We start from the raw sequence: 20,882 nt of genomic DNA, 5'->3' as shown, positions 1-20,882 counted from the left end.
CAATTTTTTCCCCAACTACTACCAGAGTCTTTTAAATACTTATTTCTTTTCAATGGGCTTCCCTTGTGGCTCAGCTGGTAAAGAATCTGTCTGTAATTTAGGAAACCTGGATTTGATCCCTGAGTTGGGAAGATATCCTGGGGAAGGGAAAGACTATCCACTCCGGTATTCTGGCCTGGAGAATTCCATGGCCTATATAGTCCATGGGGTTGCAATAAGTCGGACATGGCTGAGTGACTTTCACTTTCCTTTATAGTGGGCAATGCTTCACTTAAATAGAATCCAAATATAAAAATATAATAAAGTCATTTCTCTGCTTAAAAGTATTCATTTTGTTTTCACAATAAACTGAAATTCTTTTGTTGCATGGCCCTGGAAGCCAATCATAATTTAGCTTAATCAACCCATCGCCATTTTTCTTCTTTTATGCTTCAGTCATATTGAGCTGTGTGGGCTCCCTAAGTAGACCTTGCTATGCTGCTATTCTTAAACACTCTTCTTTCTCGTCCTGCATTTTTCCAGCCTTTTATTTGAATATAGTATACCTATCATCTTTTAAAACTCATCTCATGAATTGTCTTATCTAGGAAAATCTATTCTTACCACAAACTTTTTTTTTTGGTGGAAAGCAAAGTTTGCTTTATTTTGGATGCCAGCAACTGGATGTAGGGAAAGGAGGACAGACTCTTGTCCAAAGACTGACTCCACCCTTCTCCCCCAACACCTGCATCAATAATCAGCGGGTTAGAGCATTTGTAGACAGAGCGGAGAAGGCAATGGCACCCCACTCCAGTACTTTTGCCTAGAAAATCCCACGGACAGAGGAGCCTGCTAGGCTGCAGTCCATAGGGTCGCTAGAGTCGGACACGACTGAGCGACTTCACTTTTACTTTTCACTTTCATGCACTGGAGAAGGAAATGGCAACCCACTCCAGTGTTCTTGCCTGGAGAATCCCAGGGACGGGGAGCCTGGTGGGCTGCCGTCTATGGGGTCGCACAGAGTCAGACATGATTGAAGCGATTTAGCAGCAGCAGCAGCAGACAGACAGAGAGGGCTACATGCAGAAAGAGCACAGTTAACTCTGATGATCATCTTGAATTAGTCATCAGTGATCTGACTGATGAGAGTCACCTTGACTGTTTTAAGTACAAGCATTCTCATTCATTCTGCCTCCAACACTTTAAAAAACCACCACCACAAAATAGAAAAGTAATTCCTATTCTGACTTAATGACACTGTCAGGAAACAAAGATACTGAGGGAAAACCTGTTGTAAGCTTTTAAAAATTATAAATATATAAAATAATTCTTACATCAAAATCATTGTCTTTATGATCTGGAAGACATAGAGATGTTATTCTACTTTTGAACATGTGTTGTTTAAAATTTCCATAGCTTCCATAGCTTAGCATAACATCTGCATGAACGTTCAGATCACATAGAGGATTTAATCAGAATTGGAAAGCACTTTAATCTATTTATCTCTGATTATTTTAGGTGTGCAAAAACAGACCAGAGAGGTTAAGCGAATCATTGAAGGCCACAGAATTGTTTTCTTTTTAATAGACTTTAATTTTTTAGGGTTGATTTAGGCCCAAAGCAAAATTAAGCAGAAAGTACAGAGTCCCCATATACCTTCTTCCCCAGACATGCTTAGTTTTGCACATCAGGATGGTGCACTTGTTCCAGCTGATAAACCTACACTGATAGACTATGATTATCCAAAGTCCACAGCTTACATTAGGGTTCACTCCTGGTGTTCTATGTCCTACGGGGTTTGGGAAATGCATGGCATGTGTCCACTGTTATTCTATCGTACAGAGCAGTTTCACTGAACTGAACATCCTCTGTGTTCCTCCTGGTCATCACTCCCTCTGTCCTAACCTCTGGCCATCCCTGATCCTTTTCCTGCCTCCATGGTTTTTACCTTTCTCCAGAATGTCTTATAGCGGGAATCTCGCAGTCTGTAGCCTTTTCAGAGTGACCTCTTTTACTTAGTCATATGCATGTTATGTTTCTCCATGTCTTTTCATCGCTTGATCACTCTTTTTTTTTTTCTTTTTAAAAATATTTTAAATTTTGTATTGGGGTATGGTTGGTTTACAATGTTGTGTTAGTTTCAGGAGTATAGCAAAATGATTCACTTATACGTAATACCTATTCTTTTTCATATTTTTTTCCCAAATAGGTTATTACAGAATATTGAGTAGATTTCCCTGTGGTCTACAATAGTTTGATGTTGATTTCCTATTTTATATATAGTAGTGTGTATATGATGGGAGAAGGCAATGGCAACGCACTTCAGTACTCTTGCCTGAGAAAATCCCATGGACGGAGGAGCCTGGTGGGCTGCAGTCCATGGGGTCGCGAAGAGTCGGACACGACTGAGCGACTTCACTTTCACTTTTCACTTTCATGCATTGGAGAAGGAAATGGCAACCCACCCCAGTGTTCTTGCCTGGAGAATCCCAGGGACGGGGAGCCTGGTGGGCTGCCGTCTATGGGGTCGCACAGAGTCGGACATGACTGAAGCGACTTAGCAGCAGTGGCAGCAGCAGCAGTGTGTATATGTTAATCCCAAACTCTTAATTTACCACCACAACCACCACCACCCCCCCCCCCACACACCACCTTTCCACTTTGGTAACCAGAATTTGCTTTCAAAGTCTATGTCTGTTTGTATTTTGTAAATAAGTTCATTTTCAACATTTGTTACTGAACCGGGAAGAAATACACCACACTCATTTCTTTTTTATAAAATGTTTAAATTTAATTTTTAATTGGAGGATGATTGCTTTACAATATTGTATAGGTTTCTGCAATAAATCATCATGAATCAGCCATAGGTATACATATGTCCCAGCCTCTCGAATCTTCCTCCCACCCCATCCCCCCCTCTAGGTTGTCACACAGCACTCATTTCTTTTCAGCCCTGAGTAATATTCTGTTGTCAGGATGTACTTTGATTTGTTCATCCATTCAGCCATTGAAGGACATCTTGGATGTTTCCAAGTTTGGGTGATTATGATAAAGCTGCAATAAACATCCCTGTGAAGGCTTTTGTATAGACATAAATTTCATTTTCCTCTTGATGAATGTCAATGCTATTTCTGATATAATGGACAGTGATAATTAACATATGTCAAAATAAACAAAATATGGCAAAGATTTACTTTCTTGGATTACAATTATTCTTCCTTCAACAGGGAATTCTTAGTTTTACTTCTTACAGTCTTCAGAAAGTCCATGACATTGGTGCCTCCAGTTCCTCTATTTTCTTCTTCCAAGTTTTCTTCCACCTGGGGTTGCTGCCTTGCAGGAATCACGATGTATTTAGCTACTATTTGCAAATGGTAGTTTCTCAAGGAGACCATAGCTTGCACACACTTATTGTAAATTTCCTGCAGGGTAGCATTGCCTTCTGAAAGAACAAACTCACGGACCGAGGGCTTTGACTTTAATGAGAGGAGAAAGCTGTGGTGAGCTGGTGGCATGTATGTTCTCATCTCCTGGAGAAATTCAGCAGCAGAGTCTGCAGGGACTGAAGACAAAGATGAGTTAGTAAGGAGTCTGAAGCAGTCTTCTGTCCAGGGAGGGAAGGCCAAGTGGGCCAGAGTGGGTGGCCATGAATTTATAATCATCAAGTCAGCATCCTACTAATCTTGCTACTAGTAATGGTAATTACTGCAAAATACACTTAATTCTAAAAACCACATGAGCTAAACTCATTCATTATATTTTTGTTTTGCTTCTTTTCTCATGTTCCTAGTGTATTTGATCCTTCTAAGGACAGGTAGATGTACTATACTTGATAGACTGTGATGCTGAGTCCAAGAGAATTAAAGGGATCATTTTAAAATAAGAGAATGAGCTCAGAAAATAAAAAAAAAAACAACAAAACTTACTGTCATGCAACCCAAAACTTTCCCCTTAGAAATTTAGGAAAATAGAAGTTTAGGAAAGAAAGAAAAGCAGAAAGAAGTTCTACCTGGAGCCTCTTCCTCTGCTCCCTTAATCCCCTAGAAGGAATATAATGAACGTGGCTCATCTTTAAACTTTGGTGCACGTGTTGGCCCTGGGGTCCCTGGGCGGTAGGTTGGGGAACTAGAACAATGCCAAGCCTCTCCACTCTCCAGCTTCCGCTTGTGGTCTTATCTCATTCGCAGACTTTCTCTTTCGCAGATTCTCCGATTCTCAGAATTCGCAGATTCTCCTAAATCTGACCTTGCATGTTCAGGACATGCGATATTGGCTTCACCACTCAATCAGACCTCATAAACATGTTCAAATATCAAGATCAAGATGGTGTTGAACTTGGTCTGAGTTCTGGCTTCCCTGCTTTTTAGTTGGTTACCAGGGAGTCTGTTTATGAGCCTCTTTCAGTTTCTGCTTCTTCATGGTGTAATAAGATGATTGTAGTAAAGTCTCTACTGATTCTTATAAAAGTGTCTGATAAGCTCAGATAAGATGCTGATGGGAAGGTACTTTTTAGAAACTATACTATTAACCTAAGCGATGCTGGTCATTTGCCATTTGTCGCTCACCTCCACCAATACTGTGCTGAATGCCCAGGAGAACATCAAAGCACTGAAAGATGCTGCTTTGGGCTGCGCTGCCTCCGGCAAACTTCTTTGGGGTGTCCCAGACGCCTTCATACAGCAGACCCTCTGACAGCAAGGGGTTGCCTTTCCAACTAAATTAGGAAGGGAAGAATAATCAGTATTTTATCAATTGCCAATTTTTTGTATGTCAAATCTTGCAACAGAGGATGAGTGGAAGGTGAAATGAGCTAGGCTTCATGATACTTCTCCCATACTCCCCCTTCTACTCATGTTCAAGCAAGAGAATAATAATTAATATGGTTCTGAGCAAATTCAGCATAAGGATTCTATAAGCCAAATCTTACCTTTCACTACCAAAGGTTATTTCACTCTCTTTAAAACGACTAGCTTTTTTGTCCATACTCCAGTGTGTGCCTGCCTAAGTAGTAACCAAGAGAATAGCTTACTGTTTCTTGCAACATGTAGTTTAGGATATAAATTGTTTCTTAAACTGGATTGATAGTGGGGACCATCAGTGGAAATTTGTTGTCTTCTTTTTGTTAATTGTCTAAGTGAAAACAGAACCAAGCATAAGGCTACATACCCAGACAAGTATATTCGAAGAACATTGAAAAATAGGTTTGGGTCCACATATTCTAAAAAAACAAAACAAAAAAGATGAGATACAGCTAATTAAGTAGCATCAGATATATTGGGAAAAATCAAGGTGTTATAAACAACTGATCCTGGATTTCAGTATAGGACACAAGAAAGGTGCTATGTCAGTCTGTGCAGAAAAATTCCCTGAGGTCAAGCTTCACTCACCTGCCCTCTATCATCGCCTGTGTACACTGAATGGGGTCTACTACGGGAGCAACACACATCTTGTGACAAAGAGCCCGGGCCCATTGACCGCTCATCCTCAGGAGACCAATTAAACTGCCAACATTTACTTAAGGATGCTTCATATGTTTACTGGGCTTCCCTTGTGGCTCAGCGGCAAAGAATCCGCCTGCCAGTGAAGGAGATGCGGGTTGGATCCCTGGGTCAAGAAGATTCCCTGGAAAAGGGAATGGCAACTCACCCTGGTGTTCTTGCCTGGAGAATCCCATGGACAGAGAAGCCTGGTGGGCTATAGTCCAAGGGATCGTAAAAGAGTCGGACACGATTTAGAGACTAAACAACAGCAACATGTTTCTCCTGGGGCATAACTGATAAATTACTTACATAAAGAAACCCCAAACCTAAACACAAAAAATAAAAATAAAACTTCCAGGAGCCCTAGGGACCACATCTCTGGGTGTCCCTCCCCAAAGCCTGCTAATGTCTTTGGTTTGAAGGCCAATCTTCTTGCCAAAGCCCAGTGATACACAGTCACATATTTTTTAGGCGCATCCAGTAGGGGACATTTCCTTTTGCAAATCCTTGTTTATGTATTCTTTTTGTTATTGTTTTTAGCTGTTAATTTTATGATAACTTTCGAGCCCCATGGCTGTTTTAGATGGCTTTCTAGTTAATTTCCATAAAAGCAGAATTCACAGAGAGTTCTTATCAAGCAGAAGCTAAGTTTTTCAGAACTTAACATATCCTGCACCTTTGGCAAGTTTTCCCATTAATTTTAGTGGAATTCTGTCTTCCCTATTCACTACTTATATCATCTTGGGTCATTTATCTTCTCTCTCAAAATTTAGATTCTCTGAACATAATAAAACCCACCATTATATGGAAAGTACATATAATAATTCCTTGAGATAAAAGAAAGCACAAACACATCCACTATATGAGAGTTGGTTTTGCTTCCATTTCTCTGCAAGTCTACATCTAGATAACCAGAAACATCTGAGCATGGTCTAGCATTTGCAAGGCACACGATACTTGCTATGAATTTGGGAAAACACTTCCAGGGCTTTGTGCAGGCTGGAAGATATTTCAAGCAGCGCTTTCTGCAAAGTATCTGAGTCTTTACGTTGTACTGCATCAAATATACTGGGGATCACCTTTAAAAAAAGAAGAAGACAAACACTTCAGATTTCATAAATAAATATTGGCATAGAATGAAGTTCTTCTAAATCTTAATGCCGAAATTAAATTTGGTATTTCCGTTTCTTTCTTGAATTGGATACCCTTGGATTGTTTGACTAATTTCCATATGTTTAATTAAACTTGGGTTTGTCTTTATTATTTTATCACTTAGAGATAAGTTTATATAGTTTTATGTATTTCTATCTCTAAGGCAAAAAATCATTAGCTTTTTGTCACTGTGAGACAAATTTCCAATGGCAAGTTGTGTTAAAAATATTTCTCTCTTATTAGGGCTTCAAATTTGATTCTAATTATATGGCTCTTACATTTTATATTTTAGAAGAGACAAAAAAAAATAAAGTATTTATTTGTACCAGGCTATCCCTTATCTCCAATTCAATCATTAAAATCCTCTATTCAGTCAGGATCAAGTTAGTTTATGCATAATAGAGTTCTGCTGTTAAGTACTTGTTCTGCTTAAGTGAATCAAAATGCGCATTTTTCTGGTCTGACATACTTTGATTGCAGAGGCAGCTGCTATTTCCACCAACAGAGAAACCAGAAAGAAGCCTTTGCCGCAGTCCCCACCAGGAAATGAGAACAGAATGTCCATGTTCCTAAGAAAATTAATCCAGGAAGTCAAGAATTTAGTAAAAATAAAAGAAAGAAAAGCTAAAAAGAAGAAAAAAAATTTAGTAACAATATTGATCTATTTGTTGGATTCTTATTCATTTTCAAGACTTTTATTTACCCTCCATTTTCAAAATAATCTTGTGAGATAAGTATGGCAGGTTTACTATATCCATTATGTAGTTAGGAATATTAATGTTAGGTCTGTTGTTTAAGGTCATAAAATTAACAGTACTTTAAGCTGGAACTTGAAATTCCATTCTAGAACTTGAAACTAGAAACTTCAAGAGCATTTCTTTTTCTATTATCCCATCAATTTTTCACAAATTTATAAACTCAAGGTTTATAGAGATATCTGTGAGATATGATTTACAAAGTAGATTTTCTTTTTTTTTTTTCAAAAGTAGATTTTCGAATAAAAGAAACATAATATCCATAACTTTATCTGTGAGCCTGACTCAGTTTCTCAGTGATATATCCTGCCTTACAAAGGAATTGATTGGGAAATTCAAATAATTTATTACACCTTATTTTCTTTTGCACTGAAGTTTTGTGTTGATGCAAATATGGTCTCAGCATCAGTACACCTCTGAGTTTCATGGCAGTTAAATGTATGGTCTCAAACCATTTTTGCACCTAACTTCCTGGGGCTCATTGAATAAGATATTTCATCGGTTTCAGCCTCAAATGGGGCTGGCGATATCATTCTCCCATTTAAAAACCTTCCATAGCTTCCCTTTTAAAGATACTGTTTTAACCCCTTATCAGAGCCCAAAGTCCTATGTAATATTTCTATAGTTTATTTCTTCATCCCCTTCCTCTACTGTTACCTTCCTTATTTATGATGTATCAGTGACACTAGCCTTCCTTCAATTCTGAAAATGCACCGAGATTTTTGTCATTTCAAAGCCCTCATTCTTGCTGTTTCCTCCACTGTGAACATGCTCAGCTTTTCCTTCTTCTTCCTTTACTTTTTCTGGCCAGATGACACATGGGATCTTAGTTCCCCAACCAGGGACAGGGAACACGCCACGCACTGGAAGTACAGAATCTTAACCACTGGACCACCAGGGAAGTCCCAGGTTTTCCTTCTTCTAACCTATGCCTAGTCACTCTTCCAAGTCCAGCTTAAATTCCTTGCTGTAGGATTCTTTCCTTGTGCCTTTTGTTTCACTTGAACTCATAGTCCTTGAATTCCTTAATTCTTCTCGTGATCATATAGCAATTTACATAATTTTCATGTATCTTCTTTCCTCCAAATTAACCCAGGTTCATGAGGGTAAGCTTATTCCTGTATTTACTTTAGCTTCCCTAGCTCTTAGCCTCTGTTAAGTACCTGGCCAAAAATAGTAAGAATTGGGTCAAAAAGAATAGTTTTATTACTTCTGGCCACTGAGGCCATAGGGTCATGGATACACAGATGTATGTGCATTTTGTATATATGTATGTATGTTAATTATATTTATCTACAGATCTTCTTAAACTTACAATGGTGTTATATCTCAATAAATCCATCTTCAGTTGAAGATAAGTTGAAAATTCACTCAATATACCTAACCTACCAAATATCAGATATTAGCCTATCAAATATTAGCCTTGTGGTCCTGCTAAGTTGTGTCTGTCTCACTCACTGTGACCTTGGGGTCACAGTCATTGTGATCCCAAGGACTGTAGCCCACCAGGCTCCTCTGTCCATGGGGCTTTCCAGACAAGAATACTGGAGTGGATTGCCATTTCCTCCTCCAGAGGATCTTCCCAACCCAGGACTTGAACCCACTTCTCCTGTGTCCCCTGCATTGGCAGGCAGATTGGATTCTTTACCACTTGCCCACCTGGGTGCCCCAGAGTTTAGCCTAGCCTACCGTAAATGTGCTTAGAACATTTGCATTAGCCTAGATTTGGGCAAAATCATCTAACACAAAGTCTAGTTTATAGTAAAGTGTGGAATATCTCTTGTGATTTATTGAATACTGAAAGTGAAAACCAGAGTGGTTGTCTGGGTGCATGATGGTTGTAAGTGTATCAGTTGTTCACCCTCTTGACAGTGGGGCTGCCTGGGAGCTGCACTGCCCTGCCCAGGATCACAGGAGAGTATGTACTGCACATCTACTTAGGGAAAGACCAAAATTCAAAATTCAAACTGAGTTTCTAGTGAACGTATATCACTTTTGCACCATCCTAAGGTCAAAAAATCCTAAGTTGAAACCATCCTTAAGTCAGGTATCATCTGCATATACAAGTAAGATTTTTGTATTTTTTGCCTAAAATCAATTGGTCTTTTAAAAGAATGCACGTGGAGGGTAGTGATACATCCTTATTTACTTTGAGTAACAGTAATTCTTCAAATGAAAAAGATGGAGTACTTACTCATAAGTCATGGGCCTTAGGAGAGCAGCCGTGGATCAATTGGAAGATGGAAAGGAAACCAATGTAAAAATTAAATGGTTTTGAGTTATTTCCTCTAATACTACTGATCTAGCAAAGGTAAAAAAAAAATACATAAAAATGTAAAGGTGTGTTTTTTCAATATTTGTCAAGTAGGTGTCACAAACATTTAATTTAGGACTTAATAAGTGAAAGAAACAATTAAATATGCAAGGAACACACGTGAATTGTCAAAACCAATTGGAAACCTTGTTACTAATAAGAAATTTTCAAGATCAAATCATTTCATTTGGCGGTACTCCCACATCTAGAACACGCCTCTTCGGATACACACCTAGAGCCTCTGACCCTTCATTGTAGTAGATCCGTTACTCAGTGCTTAGGAAGGGCCGGGATTCTAAGCAGACTCTTTTGAAAGCCCAGATGTTGCCACCTCTACCGCCAAAGATGTTTTGATTCCACTCAGTAGTTAAAATTGAAATGTCGAATCTTGAAAGAAGCCAGTCAAACTGATCAAACTGAACACTTAAGATATGTACATTTCATTGTATGTTGACAACACACCTCTCTCTCTCACATGCACGTATCTTTTACATCTTAACAACAGAGAAGAAAGCCATGCTGCCAAGGATTAAACAAATGACCATTTCCCTTTTGATTAAAATACTGTGAACACCTTTAATTCCTGTTATAATCACTGTTTACATACCCATTGAGATCCTTTTTCTTCCAGTTTGCCAAGACACAATCTGCATAAAGTAGAATAGGAGGCAGTCCCAGCTTCTCAGACAGTTTGCAGTAAGGAACAGCGATATTGCTTGGCAAGACCTAATGAAAACACGACTTTTAGTATTAACCTTTGAAATGTCTCGCCTTCGCTTCTGCTTTCTGGGTGTCAAAAGATTAACTGTTCTACATAAGGGCCCTGTGAAACCAAACCAATGTCATTGCCTCTTCCTCATTTCATAACTTAAGCCCAGTACTTATAAAACCCTTACATTTGAAATTTGTGATGATGTGGACATAATCTCGGCATAGAGAGAACAAAGCCCACCTAAAGGGCCAGAGGAAATCAGGGCTGTATTCTTGACTTTCTAATGGCCTGTGAATCATTTGCAACCATTCACTCAAGCATCCATCCATTCCCCCAAATATTTGTTAGGCAACTCCTCTGCACAAGATCCTCAAGCTTCACAAATGCCTTGACAATACTCTTAGAGTTCATTTACATTAAATGTCAACTGGATGTCAGTCTGTTGTGTTAACATAAAAGAATACATGAAAATCTCCAGACCTTTCGGATGTCTCCATCGCCTTGACCCCACACATACGCCATCGTGATGTATCCCAGAACCAAGTGTGCCAGGCGCTGTGCCCTGTGGCCTCGGAGGCCATTAATGTTGAGCGTTGCTAACTGAGAATAAATGGAGAGATGGACTCAACTCAAAATGTGTGATGTGAGTGCCACAAAACCAAGTTAATGCTTTTACGAAGCTGAAATAGAAAACGTGTAATATTTTTTCCAAACCTTCTCAACTTCCACACGTAGTTGGTTGTTCTTGATCAGTTCAGGCAGATTTCTAGCAATAGAGATCCAGGCATCATAAGGATGAGGTAGGTCCTCCTTAAAAAGAAGAAACAGGGCTTTGATTCACCAGTGGAAGGTCTTATCCAATAGTGGTGTCTCCACTAATGATCCATGTTGCCTCTGTATCGATGCCACGCAATGCCAACACACACTTAGCCTGTCTAGGGCCACCAGGCCATGCATTGTCACCTGCACACGAAGAGCTCAGGACCTTCTCTGTGCTCCTCTTCTTCCTCTCACCTGCCTCCTTTGCAAAGATCCCTTGAAACATTTCATTGAAATCTTCCTGACTATTCCATTCTATAGGTATGTCTCCAATGAAGAATCTTATGAATTACCCCCTTTCACATTAACTGATTTATTATTGTGTGTAGTCACTTAGATGTGTCCAACTCTTTAAGACCCCATGGACTTAGTCTGCCAGGTTTCCCTGTCCATGGGATTTCCCTGGCAGGAATAGTCTGCCAGGTTTCCCTGTCCATGGGATTTCCCTGGCAGGAATACTGGAGTGGGTTGCCATTTCCTTCTCCAGGGGATCTTCCCAACCCAGGGATCAAACCTAAGTCTTCTGCATTGGCAGACAGATTCTTTATTGCTGAGCCACCAGGGAAGCCCTAAGTAATTTATTGCTGTCTGCTATATTTTTACCTTCTCAGCTAGATGTTAAGTTGTTTTTTTTTTTGAATAGAAGGAAAATGAGATTTATTAAATGTCAGTAATGAGGCAGTTTTGCTTCAATTTTTCATTTAATTATTTCTTGTTTAATTATTATAATGGCCCCCAGAGTTATCTCCATGTCATAAATAAGACAAGCAAGGCTCAGGCAGATTTATGGCTTGTTTTGTGCACATAGTTCATTGTAATTCAAACATAAGGATTTCTAACTTGTAAAAGATGTTTTATCTTTTTACATCTCACTATCTGAAGGCAAGGGTTTTATCATATTTTTAATTCTGTATTTCTTACCACAGTACTAGATATGCAAGAGATGCTGTATATATGTTGTATATATGTGCATGTATATATGTATATATATATGTATACATGTTGATTGTTTCCTTTGGTACAACAGGCAAATTTTTGGTCAAGTACATAAAAATGAAATCCAAATAAAAGAGTGTTATAAATAAGACTGCTCAGTGTTATGTGGCAACCTGGATGGGAGAGGAGTTTGTGGGAGAATGGATAAATATGTATGTATGGCTAAATCCCTTTGCTGTCTGCGTGAAACTAAAGGAAATCAGTCTTGAATATTCATTGGAAGGACTGATGCTGAAGCTGAAACTCCAATAATTTGGCCATCTGATGCTGAAGAATGACCCCGATGCTGAGAAAAATTGAATGCAGGAGAAGCGGATGACAGAGGATGAGATGGTTAGATGGTATTATGGACATGATGGACATGAGTTTGAGCAAGCTCCGGGAGTTGGTGATGGACAGGGAAGCCTGGCGTGCTGCCATCCATGGGATCACAAAGACTGAGCAACGGAGCTGACTGACTGAATCTATTATAACAATGTTAATTGGCTATACTCCAGTACAAAATAAAATGTTTAAAAAGAAAAGACCCAATAACCCAGAATGGAGTAACTTAAGTCCCATGTCACTAAATGGAGACAATACTTAATTACAATTTCTGCCTCTCCCAGAGTGGAATCCTAAACCAGTCAATCTGGAATCCCCTGGCCAGCAGTAATGAACTGATTTGCTCATAGAACCCTGCTTTTCTCTAAAGAAATGTGACCTCAATACAACCAATTCACTCTGCAGGGATGATGACTTCCTTGTTTCTGTTCTCTTCTGCCTATAAAAGTCTTTCATTTTTGTACAGCTCCTCAGAGTACTTTTCTTCCTGCTAGTTGGGATGATGCCCATTTCATGAATCACTGAAGGAAGGCAATGACGTTTTAAATTTTACTCAACTGGGTTTTGTTTTTAATAAGTGCCTCCCTGGGTGTTGTTTCTAATTGTGTCTCAAGGGAAAATATAGAAACAAAAATACTAGGTCACAGCCTGAAATGAGATTCAGAGTCCTGAAAACTCCCCAGGCCTTCTTCATTAAGCTCCTTCCAGATGTGCCTTTGGGGGCATCGAAACTGAATTAAGGGGAGAGAGCATAAATTGAGTTTACCTGAAACCAAGGTTAGTGAGGCTTTAAGCTTCAAAACCAAGTTAATATTATAAGGAAGCTATAAAATATGAAGACAAATGTAATAAAAACTTCAAACCTGTTCAGGGGCTGCAGAGAATTGGCTAGACTTACTTAGTCAGGGAAAATTTTTAGGAATGAAAGATCCAGGCAGTATATTCACTAGATAATCACTTTTCCTGTATTTGCTCTGAATTTTTTCTCCCTAACCACAAAACTACTGTTTTAGAGGTCTACATAATTATTTGTGGCTTCCTTGGTGGCTCAGATGATAAAGAATCTGCCTGCAATGTAGGAGACCCAGGTTCAACGCCTGGGTAGGGAAGATTGCCTGGAGAAGGGAATGGCAACCCACTCCAGTATTCTTGCTTATAGAATTCCATGGACAGAGGAGCCTGGCGGGCTACAGTCCATGGGGTAGAAAAGAGTCAGACACAACTGAACAATTTTCACTTACTCATTCACATAATTATTGTGATTATTTTCTTTTATAAGAGAACCAACTTTATAGGGAAATAAAGAATAAATTTGATATGACACTTTGTAGTTTCTGAAAAAGTTTTTTTTTTTTTTTTGTACCATTGATACATATTTCCTCAAAACATCCAGTCTTGGCAGTTGTGCACTTTTGTGAAGAGAGAGTAAGTCTGAATATTATTGATTTGAAAATATAAAGTAAGCCAGTTGATTTTAGCAATACAATTAAAACATCCGCTTCATTTTCTTCAATTAACTTAATCATGTGAAGAGGAAAATTAGATTGGGACAAAGAATTTGCTTTAGATTTCCCTATATTAACCAAGGTATTTACTAGATGTGATTTCTAAGTATAGTTAGATTCTGACTAAAATATGTATTTGTCACACTTAAAGGTTGTCTCTAGAGTTGCTTGATTCCCCACCTCAACAACATCAAAGCAGGAACACATGCTTTGTGCAATCTAAGGTTTATCAGCTGAGAAAGGGGGTTCCTTTGACTCATGGGTCATTTATTACTTTAAAAAAATTTTTTTTCAAAATACCCCCTGAAATGTGATTTTCTTAAACTAAAATACCTCTATAGTTACCTTATCTCATCACTCTCTGTACCTGTGTAAGATGAGCAAGAAGTGCCTCTAAGGCTAAGTTTCTAGGAAGAAAATTTTAAGAAAGTTAACTGAGATCCCTTTATTCAAACTCTGCCTCCAATTTTGGTACCTCTATATCTATTTGTTCCAGTCACAAGTACAGATACATCCTGGTATACAGCATTGTCACAACATGTTACTGGCTCCTAGAAATCCTCTCCTGGAATCTCATGAATTTCATTAAAAGCAAGAGTAGGAAAACAAACAATAACCAAAAACCAAAATAATGTCTTGTGTTCTCTCCTTCTCTTGAGTTAGGCAGTGTAGCATAATAGATAATGGTTTTCAGACCATGGATTCTGGAACCAGACTGATTAGACTCACTTCCTATCCCTGTTATTACTTAGCTGTGTGAGTTTGGCTAATTATTTAAATTCTGCATGGCTTACTTTCTCATCAGGAAAATAAGATTAATAACATACATACCTTTCAGGATGGTTGTAAAGATGGAGTAAGTTAATATTTGTAAATTGCTAAAAATGAGATAAAAGTGTGTGATGATTAAGATATTAAAGATAAGATGCTTTGCATGGCATTCTTGGGAAGATAACTTAGGAACCTGTAGTCTTAAGACACACTTTTATTCTAATGCCTTGCCCTTTGTAGCAAAACCTGTGAAAAAAAGCATGCAGATCTAGCAGGTCTAACTCTCTCTAAGCCTGAAACTTAGGCTTAGTAAATACGCAACAATACTAATACAACACAAAGTTGCTTGATTCCCCACCTCAACAACATCAAAGCAGGAACACATGCTTTGTGCTATCTAAGGTTTATCAGCTGAGAAAGGGGGTTCCTTTGACTCATGGGTCATTTATTACTTTTAAAAAAATTTTTTTCAAAATACCCCCTGAAATGTGATTGTCTTAAACTAAAATACCTCTGTAGTTACCTTATCTCATCACTCTGTACCTGTATAAGATGAGTAAGAAGTGCCTCTAAGGCTAAGTTTCTAGGAAGAAAATTTTAAGAACGTTAACTGAGATCCCTTTATTCAAACTCTGCCTCCAATTTTGGTACCTCTATATCTATTTGTTCAGTAGAAATTACTGAACCACATTTATTCAGTAGAAGCTAACTTGTCCAGGTAAGTCAAGACAAGAAAATAATTTTGCCCATATTCCAGTGTCCTCTCTTACCAGTGGATATGGAAGAGCAAAGCCTACGTCTTCATCAATGTGGTATTCCTTAAAGATGGTCCATGAATTTTCCACAGGAGATGACATGTCACCTGCCATTCTTGCAGTCAACTCTGTTCCTCCTCCGGCTAGAGTAGCTTCAGAGCGTCTATTTATTACAGAGGTTGCCATAGCCAACAACCACAACTCACCACACAGGCGGTAAGAAATGACTTCCACTTTTGGAATAGTTTCATTTTCCATTTTCTTTATTTGTAGTTTGATAAAAAATAAAACTACAGAAGCATGACTGTTTATTACATGAAGAAACTGAAAGTGTATATTTCATATCAAACGTTTCTGGGAACATCATTTGCTTACTGCCTAAGGGGAATTGGAAAGGGCTTGAGTGAAATAACAAAAAACATGAAAATAGGTGGCCAGAAAGAACATTTTTATTTTATGGGGAAAAACTTTGAATTAAAATAATGAATTTAGGTGGCGGCGGGATGATGGCGACGTACAACTTCAAGCAGCTCGTCCACTTCCACGTGATGCGGCTGACGGACTCGCTCTTCCTCTGGGTGGGGGCCACACCGCACCTGCGCAACCTCGCCGTGAAAAAAAAAAAAAATAAATAAAATAATGAATTTAACCAAGCCTAATGACCTAAGCCATCTTTTAGTTATTGTAGTCATTGGCTTTCTTTTAAACTCCCACGGTTCTTTGAAAATATTAGTGTCTTGTTTCAGCAGCCAGGAAAAAAAATTTTTGGTACCCAGAGTTAGTGCCTCTGAAATAGAAAAAAGAAAAAAGGAAAAATGCAAGCACATGAAGAATTTAGAAGCATAGCATCTCTTCACCCCTCTAGTCCCATGTTTCTTACCCGATTCCATAAGTGTTCTCACCACTGTTCTTTTAAAAAATTTTTTTAATTGGAAGGTAGTTGCTTTACAATATTGTGCTGGTTTCTGCCACACAACAATGTGAATCAGCTATGTGTATACATATATCCCCTCCCTCTTGAGCCTCCTTCCCAACCCACCCCCCATCTCATCCCTCTAGATCATCACAGAACACTGGCTTGAGCTCCCTGTGCTATACATCTGGTTCCCACTAGCTATCTATTTTACCCTGGTAGTGGATATGTTAATATTTCAATGCTACTATCTCAATTTTTTCCACCCTCTCCCTCCCCAACTGTGGAAAAATTTTCTTGCATCTCTACTGTATATGATCTCTAAGGGACTAGTAAGGCAATAGTCCACATTTGGAGACTCTAGAATATGCTTAAAGTTGAAATAAATTATAAAAATCTATCTTGAAAATAGTTCTTTCAAAATGCAAATTAAGGTTGCATTTGGTAAAGGTTTTCAGGGTGTCTGGAGGTCTGTGGTCACTTACGTATAAAATCGGTTGATCTTATACACAAAGCTGAAGCAAGAGAAGAAGCCATCCTGTTCATTATGATGGTCAAAAGGAGAAAAAAGAAGTGAGTGTTCAGTACATTAACAGACAATGCAATGTTGTCATCCAGGTTTCAGTACTTACAACAGATTTTAACAATACATTGCCTTGGAATGACTCCATTCTAGAATGGTTCTCAAAGTATTCTTTCTAATCACGTGATGGCTTTTGATAAACACTATTCTTCCTAATTACATGATGGCTTTTGATAACGATGTAGTTTTGCAAGAATAGGTTTCCTTTATTGTAAAGGTAACGGAAATTGAAACTAAAATTAAACAGCCAAGAGAACACAAATGGCTATCCTTCTTTAAAATTTGTCCTCCTACACTGCTGGTAGGAATGTAAATTGGGACAGTTAATATGCAAAAGAGTAGCAGGTTCCTCAGAAAACTAAAAATAGAGTTGCCATATAATCCAGCAATCCCACTTCTGGGCATATTTCCAGACAAAACTCTAATTCAAAAAGATACGTGTACCCTTGTGTTCATGGCAGTGCTGTTCACAATAGCCAAGACATGGAAAGAGCAACGTAACTGTTCATTGACAGATGAATGGATAAAGAAGACATGGTACGATGGAATACCACTCAGCCAAAATAAAGAGCAAAATAATGCCATTTGCAGCAACATACATGCATCTACAGATGATCACACTAAGTGAATTTAGAAAGATAATGACAAATATGATATCGCTTATATGTGTAATCTAAAATATGACGCAAATGAACCTACCTATGAAACAGAAACAGACTCACAGACAGAGAACAGACTTCTGATCGCCAAAGTAGCGGGGGAGGTGGTTGGAGGAGGGATGGAGTGGAGATTAGCGTTAGCACATGTAAGCTTTAATAGAGATAACGGTTAAGCAACAGCGTTTTACTGTAAAGCACAGGGAACTACAGTCACTTTCCTTTGATAAACCACAACAGAAAAGAATATTTTTTAAACAAGAATGCTGCTGTACAACAGAAATTAACACAACATTGTAAGCCAACTACACTTCAATAGAAAATAAAAATAAAGATGAACGGTTCATGAGACTAAGACTGCTGAAATCAGATCCAAGGGAAAACAATTACAAACAAAAAAATATGATGCTAGCCTATCATATTCATGGTGGTAGTTTAGTGGCTAAGTTGTGTCCTAGTCTTGTGACCCCATGGACTGTAGCCTACCAGATTTCTCTATCCAAAGGATTTCCTAAGCAAGAATACTCAAGTGGGTTGCCATTTCTTTCTTCAAGGTATCTTCCCAACCCTGGGATAGAACCTAGGTCTCCGACATTGCAAGCAGATTCTTTAATGACTGAGCTACCAGGGAAGTTCACCTATCATATTCATATAGAGGCCAAAAACACCAGCAAATTTTTGTTTATTTATTTATAAAGATACATGATAGACTATATCACAATGATAGCATGGATATGAGAATAGATGTAAATATTATTAAAATTCTTGCATTTTTCTGCAACAATAAATGACAACTATTTATAAATAAGGGTTTTGAAAAGTTATTGATCTTTATTCTACTCTTTAGGGTAAACAGTAGATAAATGCTATTACAATCAGAAGCAATAAGCCAGTAAATGGAGAAAACTTGTTAATAAAAAAAGTTGATTAAATCTTAATCAATATAAGAGAAGACATAAAAAGGGGGGAAAAGGATGCCAACACAACTATCACAAAGAATACAAATAGTTCCATGGCAAATCTGCAATCATATATATCAACAAATATATGTAAACTGACTAAGCATTGCAATTTAAAACTACAAAGGTTATCAGGCAAGGCTTTTAAAAAATCACATTTGTTTAAAATCCAAAATATAAGGCTGCAGAAAGGTTGAAAAATAAAATGATAAAAATATATGTCATTTGCTGTTGGTCAGTCACTATGCCGTATCTGAGTTTGCAATCTGCATGGACTGCAGCATGCGAGTCTTTCCTGTCCTTCACTATCTCCTGGAGTTTGCTCAAATTCATGTCCATTGAGTCAGTGATGCTATCTAACCATGTCATCCTCTGCTGCCCACTTCTCCTTTTGTGTTCAATCTTTCCCAGCATTAGGGTCTTTTCCAATGAGTCAGCTTTTTACAAAGTCGCCAAAGTATTGGAGCTTAAGCTTCAGCATCAGTTCTTCCAATGAATAATCAGGGTTGATTTCTTTTAGGATTGACTGATTGGATCTCCTTGCAGTCTGGAGGACACTCAGGAGTGACACAATGAACCTAACTATGAAACAGAAACAGACTCACAGACATAGAGAACAGACTTTTGATCGCCAAAGTAGCGGGGGGAGGTGGTTGAGGGAGGGATGGAGTGGAGATTAGGATTAGCACATGTAAACTTTAATAGAGATAATTTTAAGCAACAACATTTACTGTATAGCACAGGAAACTACAGTCACTTTCCTTTGATAAACCACAACAGAAAAGACTATTTTTTAAACAAGAATGCTGCTGTACAACAGAAATTAACACAACATTGTAAGCCAACTACACTTCAATAGAAAATAAAAATAAAAATGAACGGTTCATGAGACTAAGACTGCTGAAATCAGATCCAAGGGAAAACAATTACAAACAAAAAAATATGATGCTAGCCTATCATATTCATGGCTTCACCACAAGTTGACTCTTTTTCAATTCTTTGGCTCTCAGCCTTCTTCATGGCCCAACTCTTACATCCGTACATGACTACTGAAAAAACCATAGCTTTGATTATATGGTCCTCTGTTGACAAAATGATGTCTCTGCTTTTGAATATGCTGTCTAGGTTTGTCATAGCTTTTCTTTGAAAGAGCAACTGTCTTTTAATTTCATGGCTGCAGTGACCATCCACAGTGATTTTGGAGCCCAAGAAAACAAAGTCTGTCACTATTTCCCCATCTGTTTGCTATGGAGTCATGGTACCAGACACCATGACCTTAGTTTTTTGAATGTTGAGTTAGGCCAGCTTTTTCACTCTCTTCTTCCACTCTCATCAGGAGGCTTTTTAGCTCTTCATTTTCTGCCATTAAAGTGGTATTATTTGCATATCTAAGATTGTTGATATTTCTCCCAGTTCAGTTCAGTCACTCAGTTGTGTCCCACTCTTTGTGACCCCCAAAATCACAGCACGCCAGGCCTCCCTGTCCATCACCAACTTCCGGAGTTTACTCAAACTCATGTCCATTGAGTCGGTGATGCCATCCTTGCATCTCATCCTCTGTCATCCCCTTCTCCTCCTGCCCCCAATCCCTCCCATCATCAGAGTTTTTTCCAATGAATCAACTCTTCGCATGAGGTGGCCAAAGTATTAGAGTTTCAGCCTTAGCATTAGTCCTTCCAATGGACACTCAGGACTGATCTCCTTTAGGATGGACTGGTTGGATCTCCTTGCAGTCTAAGGGATTCTCAAGTGAAGTGAAGTGAAGTGAAGTCGCTCAGTCCTATCCGATTCTGCGACCCCATGGACTATAGCCTACCAGGCTCCTCCATCCATGGAATTTTCCAGGCAAGAGTACTGGAGTGGGTTGCCATTTCCTTCTCTAGGGGATCTTACTGACCCAGGGATCGAACCTGGGTCTCTTGCATTGCAGGCAGACGCTTTACCATCTGAGCCACCAGGGAAGCTCTCAAGACTCTTCCCCAAAACCACAGTTCAAAAGTATCAGTTCATTGGCACTTAGCTTTCTTTACAGTCCAACTCTCATATTCATACATGACTACTGGAAAAACCATAGCCTTGACTAGACAGACCTTTGTTAGCATAGTAATGTCTCTGTTTTTTAAAATGCTGTCTAAGTTGGTCATAACTTTCCTTCCAAGGAGTATGTATCTTTTAATTTCATGGCTGCAGTCACCATTTGAAGTGATTT

General features: G+C 38.6%; 1 protein-coding gene across 1 annotated transcript; it reads right to left on the bottom strand.

The window, feature by feature from the left end:
• Positions 1–2,744: 2,744 nt before the first annotated feature.
• On the bottom strand, positions 2,745–15,794 carry IDO1 (indoleamine 2,3-dioxygenase 1). The gene is made up of 10 exons (XM_061404552.1): positions 15,578–15,794; positions 11,107–11,202; positions 10,873–10,992; positions 10,288–10,406; positions 9,561–9,575; positions 7,081–7,180; positions 6,421–6,538; positions 5,146–5,197; positions 4,545–4,693; positions 2,745–3,541 (listed from the first exon to the last, which is right to left on the bottom strand). The coding sequence occupies exons 1-10, from the start codon at positions 15,746–15,748 to the stop codon at positions 3,189–3,191; spliced, it is 1,293 nt and encodes a 430-aa protein (XP_061260536.1). The 5' UTR covers positions 15,749–15,794; the 3' UTR covers positions 2,745–3,188.
• Positions 15,795–20,882: the final 5,088 nt, after the last annotated feature.

This window comes from Bos javanicus, chromosome 27 (assembly GCF_032452875.1).
Source record: "Bos javanicus breed banteng chromosome 27, ARS-OSU_banteng_1.0, whole genome shotgun sequence".
NCBI lineage: Eukaryota > Metazoa > Chordata > Mammalia > Artiodactyla > Bovidae > Bos > Bos javanicus.
Note: the sequence above shows the minus strand (reverse complement) of the source record. Positions and strands in the feature narration are given on the sequence as shown.

Excerpts from the sequence above, each read along its gene's own strand:
- IDO1 (XM_061404552.1), bottom strand. The coding sequence starts at position 15,748 with ATGGCAACCTCTGTAATAAATAGACGCTCTGAAGCTACTCTAGCCGGA. Across the intron at positions 11,203-15,577 it reads TTGCTCTTCCATATCCACTG|GAGGACCTACCTCATCCTTA; the intron begins GTAAGAGAGGAC and ends CTTCTTTTTAAG. Across the intron at positions 6,539-7,080 it reads CAGCTGCCTCTGCAATCAAA|GTGATCCCCAGTATATTTGA; the intron begins GTATGTCAGACC and ends CTTTTTTTAAAG.